The 25,567-nt window shown below is 39.4% G+C and overlaps 1 protein-coding gene across 1 annotated transcript in view; it reads left to right on the top strand.

Annotated features, from left to right (window-relative positions):
• Positions 1–25,567, top strand: part of RIMKLA (ribosomal modification protein rimK like family member A) — a 338,747-nt gene that overhangs the window by 210,747 nt on the left and 102,433 nt on the right. The window contains exon 3 of the mRNA XM_044060444.1: positions 11,644–11,730. Coding sequence (XP_043916379.1) covers positions 11,644–11,730 — 87 coding nt within the window. The remainder of the gene's footprint in view (positions 1–11,643; positions 11,731–25,567) is intronic.

The raw sequence follows: 25,567 nt of genomic DNA, 5'->3' as shown, positions 1-25,567 counted from the left end.
GAAGTGCTGGTTTAATGATTTCTCTTCATATGACAAGAAATATCAATGGAAGCAAACCTAAGGCTTGTCTATGCACCAACCCAGATTAATCATCTCCTTCCTTCATACTTAATCTATACTTATCTCACTACTGCTATGCTTTGTCCACCTTCCTATTAACCTCAGAGTGCATTAGCTTCAGCTAACTAAAGTTAGTACTAACTTAGCCTTTCTTAGAAGCTACTACAGAGCTTGTTCATGTTTAGCAAGCTCTCTACTCTATGTACGTGTCTCTACCATATAAATATGTGTCACTATTGTCTTGTAAACTTTTTGATTGCTAAGCTACCATGTAACTACCTTGTATTCTAGTCTTAAAAATGTACTGTATCTGATGTTGCTATTATCTATAGTGGTGCTTTTCTCCCCGGGCCTCTACTGAAAATGGACATATATCCAGTTGGACTAGCCCGGTCAACAAATGTAAAATAAAATAAATAAATAAAAATAAAATGGCTTTTCATTGTTCCTCAGCCACTGCTGCTGCAACAGCTAGGATCCCAAAGTGTGCTTCCTTTCACTACATGTTGAAGGATTCTGAAATTTATATGCGTTCATCCTTTCCTGATGTCATCCTGGGAGACTTTGCTAAATACTACTAAAGACTGCTCCCTTGCCCTCATGGCCAGGCTCACAATCAGTTTCAGTCAGTGATGCAGTTTCGGTGTGGGATAATGAGATGGGTGGGAAGGTAGTGGATAACTGTAAAGTTGTGACATTAAGGGGTCACTCAAAATTTTGTGGCATCCTATTGTTTTTAACACTAAATTCATATCTTCCAGCAAATACTGGGTGTTTGAGAGGTATTCATGCATCAGTAACTGACAGAAAACTGTGAATGTTTTGATTAAGGTCATTGTGGGACATTTATTTTAGTAAAATATATATTTACCTTAATAAATAAAAATGCCCCCAGATAGACATCACTGTTGTATTCTGCACATTTGCAGATGACAGAGACTGCAAGGTCACAGTGTTTTTAATACTTTTTTAACAAACACTTTCTTTTTTTAACTAAACTTAAAAGTAAACTGTGTTAGTGAGTGTTATGTTCAGCACATCAGTTAACTAAAGCAGTGCTGAGCATAACGAAACTTTAATAAAATTAGACACTGAGTAGCTGGCCATGGGCCCAGCTGGCTGCCTGAATTTCCCCATTATAATCAGCCACTGTGATAGGTGTCACTCATGCTAGGACTACAGGAAAGTGAGATGACATTGAACTGCGTGACCCTAATTAGCTTGCCCAATGGTGTGTGCTCATGGTGGAGGTAGAAGAGTGTTGGCCACATCCATTGGAGTGTCCATACCCAACAGCAGAGGTAGCCATGGACAAAATTGACAACAAAGCTTTCAGCAGAAAGGTGTCTGCTGTATGTTCAAGCCCAGTGTACAGTCATGTAATGAGTATTCATTCCAATAGCATAACCACAGTTGTTGCCTGTATCCACATAGATTCATCAATGGCTACTAACTGGACCACATCTGTTCTCATCAGATGTGACTTATCCTGGTTCCTATATGCCATGTCACTCTGCATGCATTGTAGAATGTTCAGCGGTCCTTGCAATTGGTGCACGCCATCACAAAGGTCACACTCAAAATCTCTGACATGGTGAGAACAGTGGTTGCCAGTGCCTGGATCACTAATCTACATATATATTGATTGATGCCAAGGGTAACATCCAGATCTGGGCAAGTCCTTGAGTCATGGCAGTGATGGCCACCTACATACCTTTTCCCTATGCAGGGTGCACCATGCCTTGAAAGCAGTACAGCTCTCAGATGCTGTCTTTTGGGGGATACCTGTGTAGCAAGAGCAGGACTGACATATATTGGATGACCTTTGCTATATACGGGTGATAGAGAGAGAACATCTTGTACCTCACCCCACATTCACCTCTACTCTGGGTGAGTGTGCTGTCTGTGGTAGTAATGGTGACACTGTCAATATGTTATTAGACTGTTCCTAGAGCATTGTGCCATAGTAGTCAACCACTGGTGACCCAGTGATATCAGGCATGTGCTGAGCTGTTGTGCTGATCCTCTCCCAGTAGAACCCGAGGATATATACAGACAACATATATGTGACAATACTGCAATGTATTAGTGACTTTCCACCACCATGTGGCACACAGACTGCTACATTATCAGTGTTATCAGCAGCAGCAGCAACCCCCCCCCACTATGTTTTTTCATATTAGGTCAGGGTATTACATCAGCTATTACCACTTCTATCTATTCAGAGCCATTGTTATGCCTGTCTCAGGTCTTCTCTCTTGTAGTCCATCCATTTCTTGGCTGGATGTCCTCCATTCCCCTTGCCTTCTTCCCATCTGTTCCACACCTGCTTTATGAAATATTTCACTGCTTTCCTGCACATGTAATCAATTCTCTTTACCTTTCTCTGTAACTGGGGCCTGAAGCATAGCTAGGGTTGGGGGGAAGGAGGCAATCATCCCTTGTGCAAAATGTCAAAGAAGTCAGGGGGTGTGATCAAGGACTTCATCTTCATCACCTCAAGTTTCTTGAGCTGCTCTGCCTTTACTGCCCAGGTTTATGTGCCATACAAAAGCACTGGTTGTACCACTGTTTTGTACACCTTACTTTTCAACTTCTTTGGCATCAGCCCCTCTAATTCTAACTTTGACTTCCTCTTTCAGGCTTCCCTTCTCCTCAGCCACACCTCCTATATACTTGAAGCTGTTAACCTTTTCCATTGTTTTCACTTTTACCTCACTTTTGAGCTTCTTCTGATTTTCCCTATATGTTGGTATGACCAGTATCTTCTCTGCACTCAGTTTCATCGCATGCTCATTCAGTTTTTCATTCCAGTCCCCTGTCTTTTGTGGAAGTTCCTGTTCAGAGTCTGCCTGTAGTGCACTAATGCCTATATACAGCGCTTTTGTTGTATCTGTCAAACTGTTTGCTTATGTACTCTATCAACAGTATAAACAGCAGTGGGCTCAGGCTACTGGAAACCCCTCTCTGAGTCTGTACTTTTGTCACTGGGTTCCTGTACACAGCCTGCAGTAATTCTATCAATGTTTCTGGGAAATCACAGGACTGTCCATACCAGCTTGTTTCTTCCTCGCTATCTGTTTCACTGCAGACACTCTGTCAGATTTACTGTATCCTGACCTGAATCTGAGTTGCTCATCAGTTATCTTGCTTTCTTCTGACCCATGTACTGTTTTGTCAAATATCCTCTCCAGCATTTTCATACAATGTGACAGGAGCTTGATACAGTTGTATTACCAACAGTTGTGAATACCCCATTTGTTCTTGTTCACTGGTACTAGAATGATTATTCTGCATTTACCTGGGATATACCTTTCTCTCCATATTGCAATGAGTACCCTATGGTGCCATTTCTCCCCTGAAGCACCCATTAACACAACAACAAAAACGACATGAACATACCTGCAGTTAATACATCTGTGCCTGACGCTTTCCCTGACTTCGTCATCCTCACTGCATTTTGTACTTATTCTAGAGCAGTTTCTCCTTATTCTTTCAGTATAGAGACTGTACGAGCAGAAGTACAATGTCTATAGGATTCTCTTCATTCATAAACTTCTTGACATAATCGTCCCATCTACCCTTGATGCCCTGTGGAGTGATTAGCAGATTGTTGCTGGCATCCCTTACTAATGGAGTCCGCTGACTATCTTCTTTATCTTTCTGTTGTTGCTTTGCATATGATAGAGCTTCACTGTGCCACCTACTAAGTCATTTTCCTGAAACTGCTTGAATTCCTCTAACACCTTCTTCTTCTTTGCCACTGTGACTGTTGTCTTAGCCTCTTTGTCAGTCGACCAATATTCTATGTCTGTCTGATTCACAGATTGCTACATGCCAGTCAAGTACATGTCCTATGGGCACATGCAAACCTTGTGGTTAAAACTGTCACTGTTGCAGTCCTGAAGTTCCCTTATAACATAACTGCATATATGCTTGTCTGAGTAATCTAGTCACATGAGCAAGTCATTTTCCTATGGGGATGGCACATGCCATATATGCCATTACTCACCTGGAGTATCTCTACAGAGACTAGGGCTGTCATGATCTGCCTACCTGCCACATCAAAGTCACTACCAGTTATAAAAGATCTCTCACTTTCACCAATGAGGGATGACAGAAATTCCTCCATCTCTGTGAGGCAGCTCAGTGTTTCTGATTTACCCCAGTGGTCAACCTATCTATGACAATTTCATAAACTATGGTCTCAGCACACAGTAACATATTGGTGATCCAGCAACACACCTGTTGTTTTGTCTAATTATGTCCACCCACTGCACTGATGTGCACCTCTAAACTGTCCCTGAATTTGCATCATATTTGGTCTGTTCTTCATAAAACTAGTAATTTTCTGGCAAATTGTGAAGGACTGTTATCACCAAATAATGATAGATGTGTATATCAGACTTTGTATCCTTCAGAAAATGTATGCTGATGGAAAGAGAACCTGTCAGTTGACTCACAGCATCTACAAACACAGGTTGTATGAAGAAATGTTGCCAAAACCACTTTCAGAGATAGTGGAGTTTTCCCAGATGTTCTTCGTGTTTCACTGTTGCAGTCATTACATTTGGGTAATCCTGCAGGCAGGTTGCCCTCAGTCAGCCTGAATTCCAAAGTCCTGGGTCCTGCGTCGGCTGCTGTTGCCCCTTCCCTGCCATCAGGTCGTCAGGGGTATAAAAGATGCAGCCAACGCCATTTTCTTTAGTCTTTCTTGCCGTGCGGTGCCCGAAGCAGAAGCAGTTCACAAGTGCTGGTCGGCCGACTCCTGAGATTTTCGTGCTCGAGTTTCAGATCCAAAGTCTTCAATAAAGCTAAGTACCCCATTGGGGAAACTTTTTTCTTGCTCCAGACTGATGTCAGAAAAAGTAAATAATTGTATTTCTTGTGGAAAGCAAATACCTCATAAGGACTTTCATTCTTACTGTATTCCTTGCCTAGGCCCTGATCACAATGTTTCTGGTTGTCAGTTTTGTGCTAGATTTAACCAACGCACTGTTAAGCGTCGGTATGATTTTGCTTTAAACTATTTTGGATGCCAGTTTAATTATCCAGAAATGTCATCGGATAGCCATCCGACTACCGGAGTTCACAAAAAAATGCAAAGAAAAAGAGAGCGATAGACAACCGAGGCCCAAAACTGACGACGAAGCTTCTCCTAAGCCAATCGCCGGTTTGCCGGTTCTCAGTGAGATGCTTTCGCAGCCCCTGATGCCTGCAACTATAGAGTCGCAGGCCGCTACCGACTCCCACGTGGAGTCGGCCATGCCGCTGGAAACTCAAGGCATTGGAGCCTCGGACACTATTCCTTCAGATGGGTCCAGAGCCGCTGAGCAGGCACCGGCTTCTGAGGGCGTATTCAGACCTAAACATCTTTACATTAAACCAACCTCAGCTTCAAAGGCAAAGATTAAAGCACCTTCTAAAGCAAAGAAACAAACTCAAGAGCCATATGGACAGGCTTCTATGCCCAAAAAGCAGATGCTCAAAATGGCCGAAGACTTAATTACCTTGATCAGGGGTTCCCATCCCCCTCTTGATAAGAGGCCTAGGCAAGAGACTGACTATGAATCTTCAGATCAGGTTTCTATTTCTTCTGATTCCTCTTCTGATCAGGAATATTCTCTTCCCCCCATGAGGATTCTGATGCAGAAGAATCTATACCTTCAGTTTCTCCTCCAGAGGACTATTCTTTTGGGGAAACCTTGCATACCATGAGGGAGCATTTCCACTGGGAAAGCCAAGATTTTTCTGAATCTAAAAAGAGGCTCAGGGATTTCCTTTTACTACCTCAACACAGGCCACTAGCCATTCCACCTGTGTTAGACATTGTAGATGATGTGTTTTCGGAGTCTAGTCTTACCCGTGACTCCTTACCTCCAGCTCCTGTTAAGCCTGACAGATATTACAGGGTTCCTGACTCTCATAAATTCCTTTTTAAAAACCCTGCTGCAGACCCAGAAACTATTTCACAAGGTCCCAAAGGAGTTAAGGCTTCCGCTGCAAAGAACCCTACCCCCTCTGACAGAGATTCTAGGGCACTGGATAGATGGGGAAAAAAGGTTTACTCATCTGCTACCTTGGCTATAAGGGCCTTAAACTGTCAGTTCCATATGCTCAAATATCAGCAACATGTCATGACATTGCTTAAACAGAAAATGTTATTAAACTCTGAATGCAGAAAACAAGGAAATGCAGGATTTATTGCATGCAGCTGAACAAGTTGGAAAGCATAATTTGCAATGTGGTTTTGATTCTTTGGAGGCCTCCTGCAGGGCCGCAGTTACGGGTTCTGTAATTAGGAGGCATGCTTGGTTAAAGGAACAAAATCTGCCTGATCATGTCAAAGTTAAATTATTAGATGCACCTTTACAGCATGATACTTTGTTTGGTGTTAAGGCAGAAGAGGTGTTAAAGAAAATGGAGGACAAAGCTAAATCTATGCAAACTGTCAAAGATTTTTTACAAGTACAGCTGCCTAGGTTTAGTAGACACTGGCCTACAATGAACTGGTCCTTTCCTGTGTCAGACAGAGCTCAAAGAGGCAGATCCAGATGCCCTAGAGGCAGATCCCAGCCGCAAGGTTCATACAGGTCAAAGCAATGGGGTGCTTCTACCTCCAAAGTTGGAGAAGACAAATCACAACCATACAGGAAACAGTCCCAATGACTTCCCCATGCCTGCACCAAGCACTTATCTCCTGGCAGCACCCTTAGGGGAAAATTAGCACTTTTTTTCACAAAATTGGCACATTATAACCCAGAACAAGTGGGTTCTAAATATCGTGTCACAAGGGTACAAGTTCCATTTCCATACCCTGCCAAAGTCAAACAGCTGGCCAGATCTGCCAAAAAATCAATGGGCAGAAGCACAAAAACAAGTATCATCCTTCATGGACATGGGGGCCATTCAACAAGTACCAGAGCTAGAGCAGGATTTTACTCAAGACTGTTCTTGGTACCCAGAAAGGACAAGGCCTGGAGGCCAATACTTGACCTATCTATTCTGAACACATTCCTGGATATACCAAAATTCAAGATGTTGACTTTGCAGCAGCTTCTGCCCATGCTGGGCAAGAATGCTTGGCTTGTGTGACTCTAGACCTAAAGGAGGCATACCTGCATGTCCAAATCAGACAATTATGCAGAAGATACCTCAGATTCAAGGCTGGCTTAATGCATTACCATTTCTCTGCACTGCCCTTTGGCTTATCTACTGCGCCCAGGGTCTTTACAAAGTGCCTGGCACCAGTAATTGCATTCTGCAGACAAAGAGGAATACAAATTTATCCTTACTTGGATGACTGTCTAATTCAAGCAGAGAACAAGGACATTCTCCTACAGCGTTTGACATTTGTGAAAAGACTTCTAACATGCCTAGGGTACACAGTCAATGAAAAGAAATCAAAACTGGTACCCTCTCAAGAGATAATATTCCTGGGTGCAAGCTTAAATACAACTGCCCAGATGGCTTATCTCATGCCAGACAAACAAAGGCAACTGATTACCTATTTCAAAATGTTGGCAACAAAGGCCCAGTTATCTGCAAGAAAAATTCTGTAGGCTTTGGGCTTCATGGCATCCTGCATCCTACTAATTCCATATGCAAGACTGCATATGAGGAAACTTCAATGGTACCTAAAAAGTGTTTGGACTCAACATTGCCACAGCCTGGAAACAATGATTACTCTCATTCCCTGCCTATAACAGGAGTTTCGATGGTGGGCAAAGGCTTGTCACCAAAACAAGGGACAGCCATTCACATTACCCCCAACTAGGCAGACACTAACAATGGATGCATCAGATTATGCCTGGGGGGCCCACATGGCAGAACAACGCATTCAGAGCACATGGTCCTCAACCCAAATGCATCTACATATCAATCAAAAAGAGATGCTAGCTGTTCAGAATGCCCTGACAGCCTTCAAGGACCTACTTAATCCAGGACAACTACTTTTAAAGACAGACAACACCACAGTCATGTGGTATATAAACAAGCAGGGTGGCACACATTCTTACGCCCTTTGCAGGCTAGCCATGACTTTGTGGGACACAGCATTAACTTACCAAGTACATCTGCAGGCACAATTCCTGCCAGGAAGGAAAAATACTCTGGTAGACGAACTAAGCAGAAACCTCATGGATCCCCACGAGTGGCAGCTGGATCCACAAGTCTTCAGCATGATAACAAGGAAATGGGGATGCCCGGTCATAGATCTATTTGCCTCCCCTCACAACTACCAACTAAAAAGATTCTGCACAAGGACTTATCACAGACAAGCATGGAAAGTGGATGCCCTATTTTTCAGCTGGAAAAACCTATCAGTACATGCCTTTCCCCCACTGCCTCTCCTCCCCAAGGTACTCCTAAAGTTCAGACAGGAGAAGCCAAAAATGATACTGATTGCCCCAGACTGGCCCCACCAGTACTGGTTTCCAATCCTAAAGAACTTGTCTCAATGCCTAGCTTGGACCATACCTCAAATACCTCATTTATTGTCTCAGCAAAACAATCAGATCCTGCACAGCCAACTCAGGATTTTAAACCTGGCAGCATGGCGGATAATGTAGTCATACAAAATGCACCTCTCAGTAAAGCTGTGATGGATGTCATTTTGGAGGCCAGAAGGCCTAGTACTAGAAAATCTTATGCTGGAAAATGGAAGAGATTCTGTGCTTGGAACCAGGCACAAGGAACTGATACAGCTGTGCCAAATGTCCCCCTCAGATTTTGCAATACTTAACTGAGATGCTGGACAAAGGCCTATCTTTTTCCTCTATTAAAATTCATGCCTCTGCCATTTCAGCTCATTACAATACAAAGCCACCAGTCTTTTCTCATCCCTTATTAAAACAGTACCTCAGAGGAGCCAAACATTTAAGGCCTCCAAGGAGATCACCAATGTCTGCATGGGACCTCAACTATGTCTTGGAAAAACTCACCCTGCCTCCTTTTGAGTCAGCGGCTACTGCTGATATAAAGTTTTTATCTTGGAAAACAGCTCTGCTCCTAGCAATAACTTTAGCAAGACGAGTTTCAGAGCTACAGGCACTCATGGCTGTGGAACCTTTTATCATGTTTTATCCAGACACAGTCTCTCTGAGGACAAACCCAACATTTATGCCTAAGGTGGTGTCCAGTGTGGCTTTTAACCAAACTATTCATCTGCCAACTTTTTATCCAAATCCACAGAACAAGGGGGAGAGAATTCTGCATTCTTCGGACGTACACAGACAGCTTAGATTCTACTTGGACAGAACCAAAGTTTTCAGAAAGACAAAGCAATTACTAGTGGCATATGCTGCAGGATCACAAGGAAAAGCTATCTCAAAGCAGACTATTTCAAAGTGGATAGGTCACTGCATTTGTTTCTGCTACTTACAACATGGCAAGCCAGTGCCCAAAGGCATTAGGCCACATTCAACCAGAGCTGCAGCCACTTCAGCAGCCTTTCTCAGGGGAGTTCCAACCAAGGACATTTTAGAGGCTGCTACTTGGAGTTCAGTGCACACCTTTACAAAGCACTATAATTTGCCACTCTACTCTAAATCCAGGGCAGGCTTTGCCACTGCAGTTCTGCAGGGCCTCATAGCCGCTCCTAATGCTGTTTAGCTCCAGCCGCCCAACCATAGCTTTGGGACTCTACCCAAATGTAATGACTGCAGCAGTGAAACACGAAGAACATAGTATAGTTGTGTACACTTACCATAAATGTAGACTTTCGAGTGTATTCACTGTTGCAGTCCAGGTTACCCACCTGCCATCCCCCCTTCTTCTAAAGGAACCTATCTTTCCTTCTCTGATTTATACAACCTATGTGGTGTATTTGCTTGTAGACGAAGCTGAAGTTTATATTGGTGCATGTATTTATATATAGATATAAATTTTGGCTACCCTTTTAGGGGATATCTGACATCTGGGGCAAGAAAAACCTAAAGAAAATGGCGTCGGCCGCATCTTTTATACCCCTGATGATGTGACGTCAGGGAAGGGGTGACAGCAGCCGACGCAGGACCCAGGACTTTGGAATTCAGGCCGACTGAGGGCAATCTGCCAGCAGGATTACCCAAATGTAATGACTGCAACAGTGAATACACTCAAACATCTACATTTATGGTAAGTGTACACAACTGTACTTTATCCACTGTTGTACATTCTTGTAGTAGATATATTTAAGTTCAGAGAAGTCTGGGAGGGGTGTTCCCTATATGCTTAATGTGTAAAATAATTTTTTATAAATACATTTAAGAATAATCTAATAAATCAAGAAGATTGAAATATGCCTTATCCAGGTTTTAAAGAATATTGACTTTCTTTCAGTCTGAAACAGTATTCATGTAATCAGACATTATTTATAAAAATGTTGTGTTGTATTGTATTAGAGTAGAAATAGTTATAACAATGTTAAACTCTTCAGCATGGTTCTAGGATTATACTGCAAGTTGCCATATATTTTACTGCATTAACAAATATGAAATTATATACATTTAAGCAAGCACAAACTTTGGCTGTTGTAGAAGCCAACTTTTTGTTGGCATTTCATTGCATGATTATATAATTCTTTTGCTGGACCTATTCTGATTACTGGTTTACTGACATCTGTTCTATAAATCTGGCCTACAAGTTTTAGTAGACTTCTGGTTAAGGTTAGATATTTATTTTATTTTATTTATTTTATTTTACATTTGTTTACCGGGAAAGTCCAGCTGAACACATGTCCTTTTTCAGCGGAGGCTTGGGGAGAAAAGCTCCAGAAAGAACAAACAGTGTAATATAAAAAAGTAGAAATGTACATAATTCAAGGAACTATTAGCTAGTGTAGACAAACAATGTAACAGTGTAGTATAAGACAAATACAAGGCTATACAGCACAAGGAATTCATTTGTACAAACAGTATATACAAAAAATATATAACCTTACCCTATTATAAAAACAATGGGCATTCAAAGGTTCAAATAAACAATCTGTGTTACAAAATGTAGATAGCTTGCTTGTGGACAGAGATATTTCTCCATGATGTCTAATTTAGGACAGAGAATTGCTGGTAAGTTATTTTTTTACTTTTTCATCTGTAACGATCTTTTTCAGGGATCTGCCATGGATAGACTTCTTGTAATTCCACAGTTTATTTTGCATACATCAGGTGATCAAGCTTGTAATTTATGGAATAGAGATTCTGGAATGCATTTTTTTGTTTTTAGTCATAAATACCTCATGTTGGGTGTCCCTTTTAGAAAAAAACTAAAAGAATTTATGTAAACAATAATGTCATATGTACAGATGATGAGATCTTCTTTCCTATATAGATATAAATATAAATAAAATTATGACTTGTCATATTACAAAAAATCCTGTTTTGAATGGTTATGAATTATATAAAATCAGAAATTCCAAATAATACGTACATCGACAATTAAATATCTGAAGGGTTATGTGACAGTGTGGCTTTTTAAACTTATTTGCAAACATTTGCTTGAACATTTTTGAGCTACTCAGAATTTTATATCATATCTGGTTTTCAGCAAGATGGCAGTCTTGTCACTAAATCACTAAAGTTGTTCCCTTCATTTTTTTAACTTTAGGTGGGCATGATGACTTTGCTAAAATGATAGAAGAAGCAGAACCCCTAGGTTATCCACTTGTTGTGAAGAACACTCGAGGACGCTTTGGTAGGTGTTTTTGTTGAACATTGCATCATAAATGTCTTTAATGTGAACAAAGTGCATTTGTGAATAGGCTTTTGCTTGGTCACATTATTACATTATTTGAATACATACTGTCTGAAATACAACCAAAGCTGCAAACAATTTACTGACTTTGAACAAAATAAATATCATGTCAAAACCTCTTCTTAAAAGTCACTCACACCTCCTGCCCCCCCCATACGCACACACTCAGAATCATGCTTTCACTAGTCATTGCCTCTTGTACATGTTGTCAGTCAGTTTATAACTGTATTATCTAGCTCTTGTTTCTATTTTTTGTTACTTTCCATTACACGTCTTTTCTTTACCACTTTTACATAGCGCATGGGCCAAGAACTAAGAACCAACTTTGAAAGCAACTGTATTACTAATAAACTATTGTTAGTACCTTAAGAATTTCCTGGTTTGTTTAGCTCATGTCTCATGTGATGGAGGTGCCCATTGATACATGTTGTTAAGAACAAGGTCATGTGACGTATCATGTGCAAGGCCATACAGTGCAGATACATAAACACATTGCTACACTCTTTCTACACCCCACCCATTGACTATTTTCTCAGTATTCATGATGAGTACAGAGAAGCTGGTCCTGTTAAGGAATGTTATGTGCTATAACAGTCAGACATAACACTTGCATACCAATATTGTAAAGAAAAATTTGCTGGGTATATGTTACAACACTGTAGGCAATGGTATACATTTTGTGTTAAAAGGAGTAAGGGCAGTAACACAAATATTTATTTTTGGAATAGATAAAATAAGCAGCAGAGAATGGTAAGGATGTTATATATACTCCTGGGAGAGAATGGTTCTAAATATGTACTAAGAAAGAATCAGAAACCCTCATGATAAAGCATCTTACTGTACAACTTAAGTAAAAAAAATACACACTGTTTGCAGGCTGTTAAGATACATGGAAATAATACTTCATATAGCTGTTACACATGGTCACTGTTTTAATAAACAGAAAGACTTCAGAGCAGCTATTCAACTGATTATGAAAAATGTAGATATATTCCAGTCTTTGAAAGAATAGTTGATCAAACAAATTAAAAAAAAGCAATAAGTAAAAGAAATACAATAATTTTAAAAAGAGCCAAATAACAACAAAGAATGGATGGTTGAATTAAAGAGTAAGACCCTGTCTACATGGAAACCAGTGAAAATGGAGCTGTCATGGTGTAAAGGGCCATTATGATCAACAGATAATTGTTAGTTTGCTTCTGTCACAGGAAAGGGAAATAAATGTGAATAACTTGTTTAAAAAAATATAGAAGGATATAGAAACAATGACTTTAGTGGATTTAGCATTTTGACACAATCCCCCATTCAGGTATCCAGAGGAGCCGGAAGCTGTTGAAGATGGGGGGGGGGGGTGAGAGGGGCACTTAGTGATCTAAAAAGGGCAATTTTTTAAAACTATTTACTACCACAACATAGGTTAACTTGGAGGACATTTTAAGCTTAGCCAATTTCCCTTTTGGTGCTTGAATTAACATTTCCTGATTCGTCTCACCTATCCCATGGCTGATAATTGTATATTAGCCCTAGTGAGAATAAATGTGATCATGCTATAGATAATTTGGGGAGACCCATGTAAGGGATGCAGCATTTAGGAACTGCCTTTATCCATTAGTGGCATGAGGGGCAATCCTGGAGTACATTTTTCTGTTACCAATCCTTAGATCCAAATTGTAAGGTGGACAGGGATGAGCTTTGTTTTACTTGAATGGATAGTCTGTTCTGGAACAGTAGTAGCCTCTCTGATATATATCCATCCCTCCACAATATTCAGTTTAGATGCCTGGACTGAGTATTTCTGATGCCATTTGACTTGTTGATGTTCAGTAGGTCCATCTGTATTAGGTCGGAGGATGCCTTGTATACCAGACATGTCACCTCTAAGCACTCTGTTTTATACTGAGTATAGTGATAAATCTTTGAGGTGGTCCATGCAAGACCTATTGTTTAGGACTTACAATCTTACTAAAATTGATTTTGACTAGATCTAGAGATGTTGCATGGGTCTGGACAGATACATGCCAAAGTAGGCATTATACAAAATTATTGACCTAATGAGGGCTTTCTAAAAGGGGACAATAACATCTCTAGATCTAGTCAAAATCAATTTGTTTATAAGATGTGCAATATAGAAAGGCTTTCTTATGACTCTGGGCACATGTTGGTCAAAAGTTAGGTCACTGTACACACAAGTTCCCAAATGCCAAACAGTTAGGGTCACTTCTCAGGAGGCATTGTCAATTTGGCAGTTCCCTGGAGTAGATGACTTCCCAAAGGATACAATAATGTATTTCTTGGAGTTTAGTTTCAATTCATGATTCTGGCACCAGTTATTGTTTGGGACAAACCTTTCTGCATGATGGCTAAGTCATTTGGGGATTCCATAGCTGCTCCTAGCTTGCAGTCATCTCAAACTTAGTTGGCCAAAGCCCTTTGGTATTTCCTTCTACTTTTGAGATATATATACCAAACAAAAAAAGTCTCAGCACTGAACCCTGGGGGACTCCATTGGTGACTGGTCTCTTCTCCTGTTTTGATGCCTCCTGTGAGCAAGCATACATGTATGAATTCTTTGATTCACCTTCCTGATTGTATTAAATTATATTCCTTGTATAATACAGCACCACTTGTTAGAATGTGTTTTAAATTTGTAGTTTGGAACAGTGTTCTAGTAAGCAATGAAACAAAATGTATGAACCAATAATGACAAAACTACCCATTTCAGAAAATTTCAACCATAAAAGGCCACTCAAACTTCTGTCAGTACAATCCACCAATATTAGTAAATATGCAAAATCTCTGCAGAAGTAAGTCATCTACATAATTCCACATTAAAGGGATCTGTAACTAATGAAGAGGTTGCTGCTAATCAACTTTATATTTCATTGTTTCATGTACACATAAAGTGTCTGTTGCCCTTGAAGAATACATTGCCTATGCTACATTAACAAAAATGACAAGCTAGTAATTTTGCAATGGAAAATGGATGACAAACTGATAACAGAAACATAGTTACTAGATAACTCCTCCAAAGGAGGACATTCATAGGACTGCAGCATCCACTCCCTTTAAAGTACAACACAGTACAGTATTAGTGATCTACCTGCATACTGTGGGAGTAGAACCCACAACCTTCTGCATCAAAAGCAAATATAATACCTGTTGTGCTACTAACAATGCAAACAACTTAGCATAAGTAGCACTAAACTTCTCTTCCCCTGAAGCTCTCAGCTCCTTGTAAAATCCACTTGACACTCAACTAAATCTCTCAACTTTGCAGTTCAAGAAATCTGGATAAAGCCAAAATTTGTTGGGGGGGGGCAAAAGCCCAAAAACCAGTGACACATTTTAAACATTGCTTGCATAATTTTGGAAAGTTGTTAGAATAAAATGCTGTTTTACCACCATGCGTTTCACTGCCAAGTCTTGAACCTAGGACCCTGTACAATACAGTCAAATCAACATACCAGTATGCCAAACCAGCAGTTTCCTAAAAGATAGGAAGACTGAAACTTAAATGGCTATCATTTAGTGAATTCAGTTCTTACTTCTCACCATAGCTCTCAACCTCTTAGCAGAAAAAAACTGCACAAAGCCAATAATGGGGGAATACAGAATTCAGTTCTCACTTCTCATCGTACCTCTCAATCTCTTAGCACAAAAAACCTGGACAAAGCCAATAATGGGAGAATACAGCCCCAAAAATATGAACAGATTTCAAATACTGATCTTATAAACTTAGAAAATTGCTAGAATAAAAGGTTTTGTGTTACTGGTAAAGCGATCGTTCAGCTGTAATACAGTTCCTTAACGTATCTGTTAAGCAGATATGTGTACAAATTATTGCTTTTAATAAAAAAATGTTAAGAGAAACAAATTATTTTTCAATGTGACCCACATGTGGTTAACTGACGTGTCAATGTACTGAATTTCACCTAAAATATCGGTTTGAAAGTGTTGCTCTGATAAGTTACAAACAGAGAAATGAAAACAAAGTTAGAGAATACCTTCTACACAAAATGTCTTACAAGACAACACACTGTATGAAAATCAGTCAGTGAACACACACTCCAGTACTCTCAATGCTTTACAGTTTCTTACTTTCTTTCCTTCATGCAGTTCTCAACTGATTCTATGATTGGCTGTCACACACACAGGACACCTGTCTGCCAAGTGTCTGTGATACCCTTCCCCTTTCAAGTCACTGGGTTCGTTTAAAAAATGTAATTGCAACCAGTTTCTTCTTTGTTAATGTTGATAACACATTTAGTTAACAAAAGAAAATGTTGTTATGCTGTTGAAAGTCAGACTAACATGTAAGGTACATACTGTGAGTAGTGGCACAGTACAGTGGAGCCGTTACTTTGCAGTCTTTTCCATTAACAGCAGCTGCAGGCTATTTCAACCTGCAGTGTTACACAGTTCAAGTTTTGCAGCAACTGTGAGGTTTACCAACATGTTCACCAAATGTGAAATACGGACATGTATTTTGTACAGAATGGGAAAAAAATGAAAACCATTCCCCACTGTACTTCTGTATATGTACAGGTTTACCATGAAAGTGCTTAGAACACACAGCAGTTGGGACTTGGCTTGGCCCTTCAATAAAATGTGTAAAAACCTTGTAAGGTAAAAGATACTTCATTTTCCAAACAACGGTTATTTCTGTTATCAAGGAAAGTGTTTGCAAGCAGTTGAGGACGGGTTCTACAAAAGAAAAAATAATGGGTACACACAGCAATAACTTGCAGGAATGGCAGCTTAAACACAGGGCAATACCTTGCAGGAACGGCAGCTTAAACACACGGCAATACCTTGCAGGAATGGCAGCTTAAAACATGACAATACCTTGCAGGAAAGCCAGCTTAAATGCAACACGGCAATACCTTGCAAGAATGGCAGCTTAAACACAACATGGCAATACCTTGCGGGAATCCATCTCTGCTTCTTCCCGGACACACTACCCTTGCAGCTTGCTCCTGGATACGGCAGTACTTTGCAGCTTATCTCACTAAATCTATCTCTCCTTCTTCACGGATACAAAACGGAATCTCTGCTGATGATGTCAGCAGAAAGTTTAAACTAAAAACGCTGGGAAATCAGGAATGTACCATTTCCTCAAATGTGAAGGGGGGCGCCCCTTCCCCCTCGCTCTATGGTTCTGGCACCCATGCAGGTATCATTGAGAAACTCTCCCAGCTGGGGATTAACCCATACATCACTAGATGTGTAGCCATCTAACTCACTGACAGAATGCACACTGTCAAAATTGGGGAGTCCACCTCCACCACTAGATCAGTTACCAGTGGTGTACCACAAGAATCCATGCTGGGCCCTCTACTGTTTGGAATCTATTTCTCTGAAGTCCAGGAGAAGGTTGATGGCCTGTGAATTACCAAGTTTGCAGATGATTGTAAACTGGGCACAATCAGAGTTCTCCAATGATGTTAACATATTACAGAAGAGGCTGATGCAAACAAATGACTGGTATCAAAGTCACGGACTAAAACCTAACACAAAAAATGCCTCATTACCCCCTTTGGCAAAGAACTATCCCCTGCTAAAGATGAAATAGATAGCACCCCTCTAAGTTCAAACTCAGTGGTGCTATACTTGGGAACAAAGGTTGATAGCAATCTAAGCTCCAATCACCATGTGTGCATAGTCATAAGAAAAACCTTCTACATAATGCATCTCATAAGTAAGTGCATCACATCCAAGACTAGGGAGGTATTAACTCCACTGTACTTGAAACTTATAAGACCACTAATTGAGTATAATGCTCCCTTCTGTATGTCCTTACCAGACACCTGCAGCAACTGGAGAAACCAGTGGTTTATTTATTTATTTATTTGACATTTTTGACCAGGAATGCCTGACTGAGCTTGCGCACTTTTTTAGCAGAGCCCGGGGAGAAAAACTCCACAAAGTATTACATACACCATAAAAATGTTTACAAACAGTATAGTATAAATGAAGTAATATAAACATGCATTGTAATTCTTGGATTCCCACTTGTAGCATGATAGATTTAAAGGTGTTGTTTACAAAAAAGGCAATAAAACAATATGTTAAAGTTATTCATGTTTCTCCAATACATAAGGACTTCACCATTTAGAGGGGAAATAATGACAATTAACTCAGAGTTTAAGATAAGAGTACAGAAAGTACTGTATATCAAATCTTAGTTCTTAGAAGTGACAGAATGTATATTAGTAATCAGAAGCAGAGGGAAGTTGATAGAGAGAGCAGGTGATAGAAAAAGGTACAGTGTCAAGAGAAAAAGGGGGTAGCCATGGGTAAAAGAGGGAAAATAAGAGATTGTTTTTAAATTTATAACTAAGAGAGGAGAGTAGTAGTAGTTAGAATCAAGTGAAATCTGAGAAAGGGGAGTAAGCTAAGGGTTTCTGAGCAAGAGAATCCAGGGCCCCCAAAATGTGGCCTGCATGGAAAGACTGAAAGCCCTGTCACTGTACTCTGTATCATACAGGCTGCTGAGTGGCAACCTGTGCCTGCCCTACAGAGCAGTCTCTGACACTGCCCTAATGGAAATACTGAACGTCCGCAAATCAAATGGGGCAAGAGTAACTCACTCAAGGGATCTGTAGCCAGTGACATTAACAGAACATGCTGGAGAGACAGATATACCTCCCAGTGATTGCTGCTTCTCTGGAATAAGCTCCTGCTCCATGTGAAGCAGAGCTGCTCAATGACCCTATTTAAGTGCAACCTTAACAACTGGATGGGTGACTGTAAATTCACCCTGGGGGTGGCACCTATGTCCCTCATGAACAGGGGCAGTCGGTGCTGATCACAGAATTGCTCTGCTAACAACCATCTAACTCCATCTAACTATGGTCAGTAAGGGCACTCGGGTTATTACATGCCTAGGCTTGTAAAGGCTCTTGGGCCATTACCCTAGTAACCTGCTATGAACCTGTGAACCTATGAACTTATGACTGTTGGTATGAGATCTAGTGCCAGTAGTTTAGAAGGAGAGTTGTTTTCTATCTCTTGACATATTGACAGAATTGAAATTGTTTGGTAGAAAGCTTACCCTGCATACTATGTTTAAAGGCAATAATAACTGTTATGAAGTTTTTAAGAAACCAAGCACATACCTCCCCCCACCACATTCTATTATAAAAACTTTCCTAGACGTATGTGGAAATGAAATTAGGGAAGTATTCTGTAAAGGTACTAAAACCAACTATTTTAACATGTCTCAAATGGAATACCAGGCCCTGCATGAATTAAAGGAAATGTCATGCATAGAAATTAGACCCACTAACAAAGGTGGGGGGGGGGGTTGTAGTATTAGATAGAGATCTATATTTACAACAAATGTGGAGTATTTTAAATGATGAGAACACATATATATTCTATTTCTAGAAGCGCTGTGAAAGGGATTATTGATAAAATTTCATTTTTGGTGTTTGATTTATTAATTACAGGTATGATATCAGAACATTTGTTTAAATATTTTACTGTTGAATATCCATTGGTAGCAAACATGTATGGTCTACCTAAAATACATAAACATTCTACCATACCACCAATGCGACCAATAGTTTCTGGTAGAGGCTGGGCTATGGAGCCCCTCTCTATATTTGTAGAAAGAAAAACCTGCACCCTTTTCTTGAAAGTTGTAATACTGTGCTTAGAGACACAAAGATGTTCATGCAGAATTTATATTCTAAAATGTCAGATATACAAGGTGAATACATGTTTGTGGCCTTAGACATTGAATCGCTCTTTACAGTGATACCTACCTAATACTTGGGGCATAGATAATATAAGAACATTTCTGACCCAAAAAGGTATGAACTCTAATAAAGTTAGGCTATTATGTACATTATTAGAAATTATTTTGGAGAATAATGTGTTTACCTTTGATAATGAATTCTTTCTACAAAAGGCTGTCGTAACTATGGGCACACCTTGTGCCAACAGCTACGCCAACCTGGTCCTGGCACATTGGGAAACTAATGAAATTCTCAGAAATGACAACTATAAAAATTCCATAAAATGGTTCTTTCATTTTGTGGATGATATATTTATGCTATGGAATAATACAGAAGAGAAATTAAAGGAATTTATTATATATCTACATCAAACCATCAATTTTCTGAAATTCACTTACAAATATTCAAATCAAGAGATAGATTTCTTAGATGTTAAGATGAATAAAAATGCACTGTAAGGAATTAGTACTAGCCTATACAGAAAATCCATGAGAAAGAACAACGTGTTACATAATAAGAGCATACATCCCAACCACGTAAAGTGCAATGTACTTAAGGTACAAGTATATAGAGTCATGCGCTTGTACAATGATGATTCACAACTTAAACTAGCTCTGCTTGACCTGAAACAGGAATTCCTCGATAGAGGTTATAAAGAAATAGACATAGATAATTGCATAAGTAATGCAGGGGATCATAGGGCTACTAGATGTAAATCATATTATGGTGAACATGAAGAAACACAAGAAAATAATAAGAGGTTAGAAACAGATAATTGTACTATTAACAACTCTCTCAGAGTAACATTACCATATTCCAATGTCATGGGCACTTTCTGCACTATAATAAAAAGAAATTGGAATATTTTGAGTACTATAGATTAATTGAAGGATGAATTAACAACCCAACCATGTTTTTCTTTTATTAATAACAAGTCACTGAAGAGACATTTGTGTTATAAGGCCAACAGTGATAAAAGATTTATATATTCTGACAGGGTAGGCACATATTCCTGTAGAAATTGCCTAGCATGTAAACACATTTTTAGTGGCAGTCACTTTACACATCACCAACTAGATGTAAGGATAGAATTAAATTTTTATGCAGACTGCACGAGAATCATTATTTATTTTAGTTTCTGTACTGTATGCTATGTGTTTTATATAGGTAAGACAAATCGTAGCCTTAAAGAAAGAATATTGGAACACTTAAGGGATATTAAAAACAAGAGGTCAGAAAGTGCATTATCACAACATGTCATGGAAAAGGGTAATGAACAGGTCTTTAAATTCTTTGTTCTGGAAGTTATACATGAGAACATTAGAGGAGGGGACTTAAAGAACATTACAGAAGCAAATGAACAAAGATGGATAATGTTCTTTAAAGCAGACAAACTATCTGGTTTAAATAGTAAAGTTTCCCTTAAACCTTTCTTAAAAGCACGTGCACTTAAACACTGAAAAGAATTTGAATTTAACCCTGTGTTTTAGAATGTTTATTATTACTGTGTTTTTTTTGTGTGTGTATACACTTTTAATTCTTAATGAATATGCTGCTTAAAGTTGTGATTGGTTAACCATAGTATTTAAAGAGCTTGCTGTATTGTATGCACTTTTAAAGTCTGATGAAGCGGTCAGGTGTACCGCGAAAGCGCTCACGTTTTATTAAATCTTTGATATTACTTCGCCTTTGGATCATTATTTTCTACTGGATTTGACTCTACACTGGATTTGTGTTTAAAATCAGGATACTTTTATTGCCTGCAGCTGTGAGTTTTTACCGGATTTGACTCTACACTGGATTTGTGTTTAAAATCAGGAGACTTTTGTTGCCTGCAGCTGTGAGTGACTGGGGTTTTTGCTTGCAACTTTGACTCATATTTTATTTCTCCTGTCATTTTATTTTTGTATTTGGAGTTTATAACTTTTTCATACTGTTTTCTATCTCTCCTTAAATTTTTGACTCCATTAGTCAGTAGGAGCTGGATTTATTTTGTTTGTGTCTTTTGGCTTTTCCCGGTTAGGGGTCGCCACAGCGGAACTCCCGTCCGCTAATGATTGGCAGTAGATTTTTACATACTGGCTTGCCGGGCCTAATGCACAACCTTCAACGAAGGAATGCCCATTCACGCATGTCGCCACACAGAAGACGCTCTAACTGAGAATCCAACGGGCAACGTCTAACTGTGAGGCGACAATGCTACCACAGCACCACCACCGCAGTAGGAGTTACATTCTAAAAATCCCTCTCTCTCTCACACACACACACACACACACACACACATATATATATATATATATATATATATATATATATATATATATATATATATATATGGGTTCACTATGGAATCTCGAAATACTGAAATCCCAAATTTCAGTTTTTGAAATTCTATAGCTGAAAGCTTTAAATTGCGATACCCCAGAAGTGCGAAATTCAAAACCCCGAAGTTCTGAGATTTTGAAATAGCGCTTCTGGTGTTGCGGTGTGTGAATGGATAGGTGTAAGTTCAGGTTAAGTATGTATGTGTAAGTGTGTTGGTTAGGGGCTTTAGTGTATGTTAGTGTGTGTGTTGTGGCTGTGATGTATGTGTGCAAGGGGCTATGAAATGTATGGGTGTGAGTTACCTTTATGTGTGTGACTGTGCGATCTCGAAGTTAGTATATATAAGTAGGGGGGTGCAGGGGGTGCAGCCCCCCTTGTCTGTAGTGTAGGATTGCATGTTTGATTGTGGGGGGACATTGTGTGTATGTGTGTGGTGTATTTGTAGTGTAGGTTCGCGATTTTAAATTTCGCGGTTCTGGGGTTCCGGGATTTAAAGCTTTTGGCTATAGAATTTCGAAATACTGAAATTCGGGATTTCAGTATTTCGAGATTCTATAGTGAACCCATAGATATATATATATATATATATATATATATATATATATATATATATACACACTGATGGAAAAATGACATATAGTATATCAAATCATCTGAAGTACTGTAGTTAACTCCTATAGTATACGAAACTGTCAGATCTGTTAGCAAGGAAATGTTGCCTTTGTCAAGCCGTGTATCTCCTAAATCTAAATTTCATGTTATTTACTTATTTACTTAATAATGTAATTTCTTTTCTATTGTTCTGTGGTCCCATTCTCATCTAACCTGAATGCCAATGTCCTTACCCAATAGGCTTATTTGTTCCTCCCACACCTTGTGTCCTCCTGTCCTTGGTATGAAAATACTGAGAGAGGTAGCCAAGAGCCAAAGATCATGGATGTCATTACCAAGGGTGTCTCCTCAGAGCCCCCCTTTTTAACTGGAAATTGCAGTGCAATGCTTACTAGTTAGTATCCTGTGGAAGTGCATGCTTCCTCACCTTCTGTAATTCCAGCTAGAGTGCATCTCCACTTCTTCGGGGTGGGGTTTACACACCCCGAAATTCCTAGATGAAATGGCTTCAGTTCCAGGCATTCTTCTAGAAATAGCTTTGACAGCAAGACACTGCCAGCACCCTACCCTAGGTGCATAAGCCAGTGTCAGCAATTCACTCACATCTCTCACAGGTGCCTGGGCCCCTAGTCAAACACATCTAAGCTCAGATGGGGCATAGGCAAGACCAAACTGTCTGCACAGTGGTGACATTTATTCTTAATATCATTGTATTTATTGGGGAAACACTGACTTTTTACTTGGGTCCACCGTGTACCTAACTGCTGCTTGAAACTATATCATCTGGGCTGCACTCTGAGCTTTATCCCTCCCTGTTGCTGCAGCTGGTTTCCTTATTTTATTTCTCCCTATCCCCAGCCCAAGCACTCTGTTACCTAAGTTTGAAGATTATATAATGTTAAGCAAATGTTTCAAACCTGTATCTAATTTAGGAGTTTCTGGATACTGTATTTGTAAATGGTTAAATTGGATTCATACTAAACCAGTGCTAAGAATTTTAGAGTTATGCACACTAGGGAAGTTATCATTTTGAACTTCAATGGTCATATTCTACACGCCAAAAGTTTGAAAAAAAGGATTTGATAGTGTTTGTATAAAATATCATTAATGTCAAATGTTAATGTGTTTATTTCGACATAAAGTAAGACTGAAAAGATGCATGGAATAAAAATGCATGGATTTTGTTTACATCATCCTTTCAGCCATAAGCTCAGTACTCTGACCCAAAAGTGACCTAATAAAAATGTATTGCAAGTAACTAGGCACGCTGTAAAATGTAAAAATATACCTTAGCAGAGAAATACTCAATTGAAGGGAAGTAATTATTTTAAAAGACTCAGTAATTGCAGCCCTATATTCTGCTCCTTATAGAATATGAAGAAAAATATTTGTATTTTGCTTAAGGCAGCTTAGGATTGCTCTTGTTTAAGTAATGGTACACAACTCTACTCCTACAAAATCCCCAAAAAAGCTTGCTAAAAATAAATGTAAGTCAAGCAAGCAAAACGGTGTACTGTTATAACCTCCATATTTCTAATGTAAAGAATAAGCTCCATGGCATAGAGGGTTAATGCCCTGACTTGCAGGAGCAGTACTTGTTACACCCATTGGAGTCCAAGCCCAGATTATCTGAGTGCATCTGCACTCATAAAGCTGAGGGAAATTCAGCATACAGTGGCACATTTCCCTTTTAAAGTTAGTACTAGTAGAGCCTGGAAAAGCTGCCAAAGGGTAGGGGAGTGATCTCAGAGGGAGAAGGTAGGCCACTCTACTGGGGAAGCAAGCTGTCTCATTAGTTACCACCCACCTCTCACTGGGAATGGAGGAGCAATTGGGCTTCCTGGGAAAGAACACATGGGTTTAAGGTTCTTACTTAGACTAGGAATGCCAGGATGCCATCCTTCCAGAAAGTAGGCCAACTGGGTGTCACATAGAGGACGTACTACAGGAAGCAACAAAAAAAAGCAGTGAATGCTATTGCTAATGCAGTTATGAAAAGGTTTGGTGATTCCATGCAGAAGTTGCTAAAAGTTTTTATATTTCAGTACTGAGAGTGGCATGCTCAACATAGACCTATTGCTCGATGTGCCTGAATTTTTCAGATACTTCAGAAATCATGGAGCATTGTCTGACAAGCCAACTTTTCAAGGAAGTTTCTACTCAGCAGAATGTTACCTGTTACATCAGAACGACCTAGAAAGGAGCAGTGTTTCTGAAGATGAATGAAAGTCACATGAAACAGCCTGACAGTGGCTTCCTTTGAACAAGTATTGAAGCAAACCATTTGACTGATCTATAAACCAGTCAGTCTTCACTGGTTTCTAAACAGAGTGGCTTAGACAGACTTCCTGCTACTGTATGTTAATCATGAGGAACCAAAGTCAGAGGGGTTGACAACAAAATAACATTGTATCCTGCTGTCAGGCCAGTATCTATATTTTTTTTATTAAAAGAACTGATGTTTACTGTTTGTTGGGGAGATGATGGCTCTACTACACATTGCTTAGGTCAGCTAAGGACTTTTTTATGTGTCAGGGAAACTACTTTTGGTGATTCTTGGTGTTTTCCCTTAATTAATTAATGAATGAATTAATTAATTAATTCATTAATTAATACATTCATTTTTTTTATGTTTTTTTTTGTGGTCATAAGATTGACAAACCACATTGACCCACAAAAGTCTGACATGAAAAACATCGAACTGGCTTTCTTTTCTGGTTGTTGGAATTTTGGAGATCAGGATTTTGCTCTTTTCCCAATGTGGTGCAGTTTTGGAGTTGTATATATAATACACAGGGGAGTGCAGGAGGGTTGTGCCCCAGAAAAAAAAAGGTTTTGTTTTTTATTTTGTATGTATTTTTCACAGTTTGATTTTTTTAACCTTTTCTGGGTCATTGTTGTGGTATGTTGATCTTATGACATAGACCTATGTATATAGTTGTCCTTAAAAATATTGAAAAGTACATTTGCTGACACACACAACATCAATGCTAAAAGTTCAAAACTGCAGCACATCAACAGTTTTTAAGATTGACTATGCTAAATGCACGGTCAGTATTACATATTTAACCAAAGCACATACCTATGCACAAAGTAAC

The sequence above is a fragment of the Protopterus annectens genome, chromosome 2.part0 (genome assembly GCF_019279795.1).
Source record: "Protopterus annectens isolate FY-2018-M chromosome 2.part0, PAN1.0, whole genome shotgun sequence".
In the NCBI taxonomy this organism is placed as follows: Eukaryota; Metazoa; Chordata; order Ceratodontiformes; family Protopteridae; genus Protopterus; species Protopterus annectens.
Note: the sequence above shows the minus strand (reverse complement) of the source record. Positions and strands in the feature narration are given on the sequence as shown.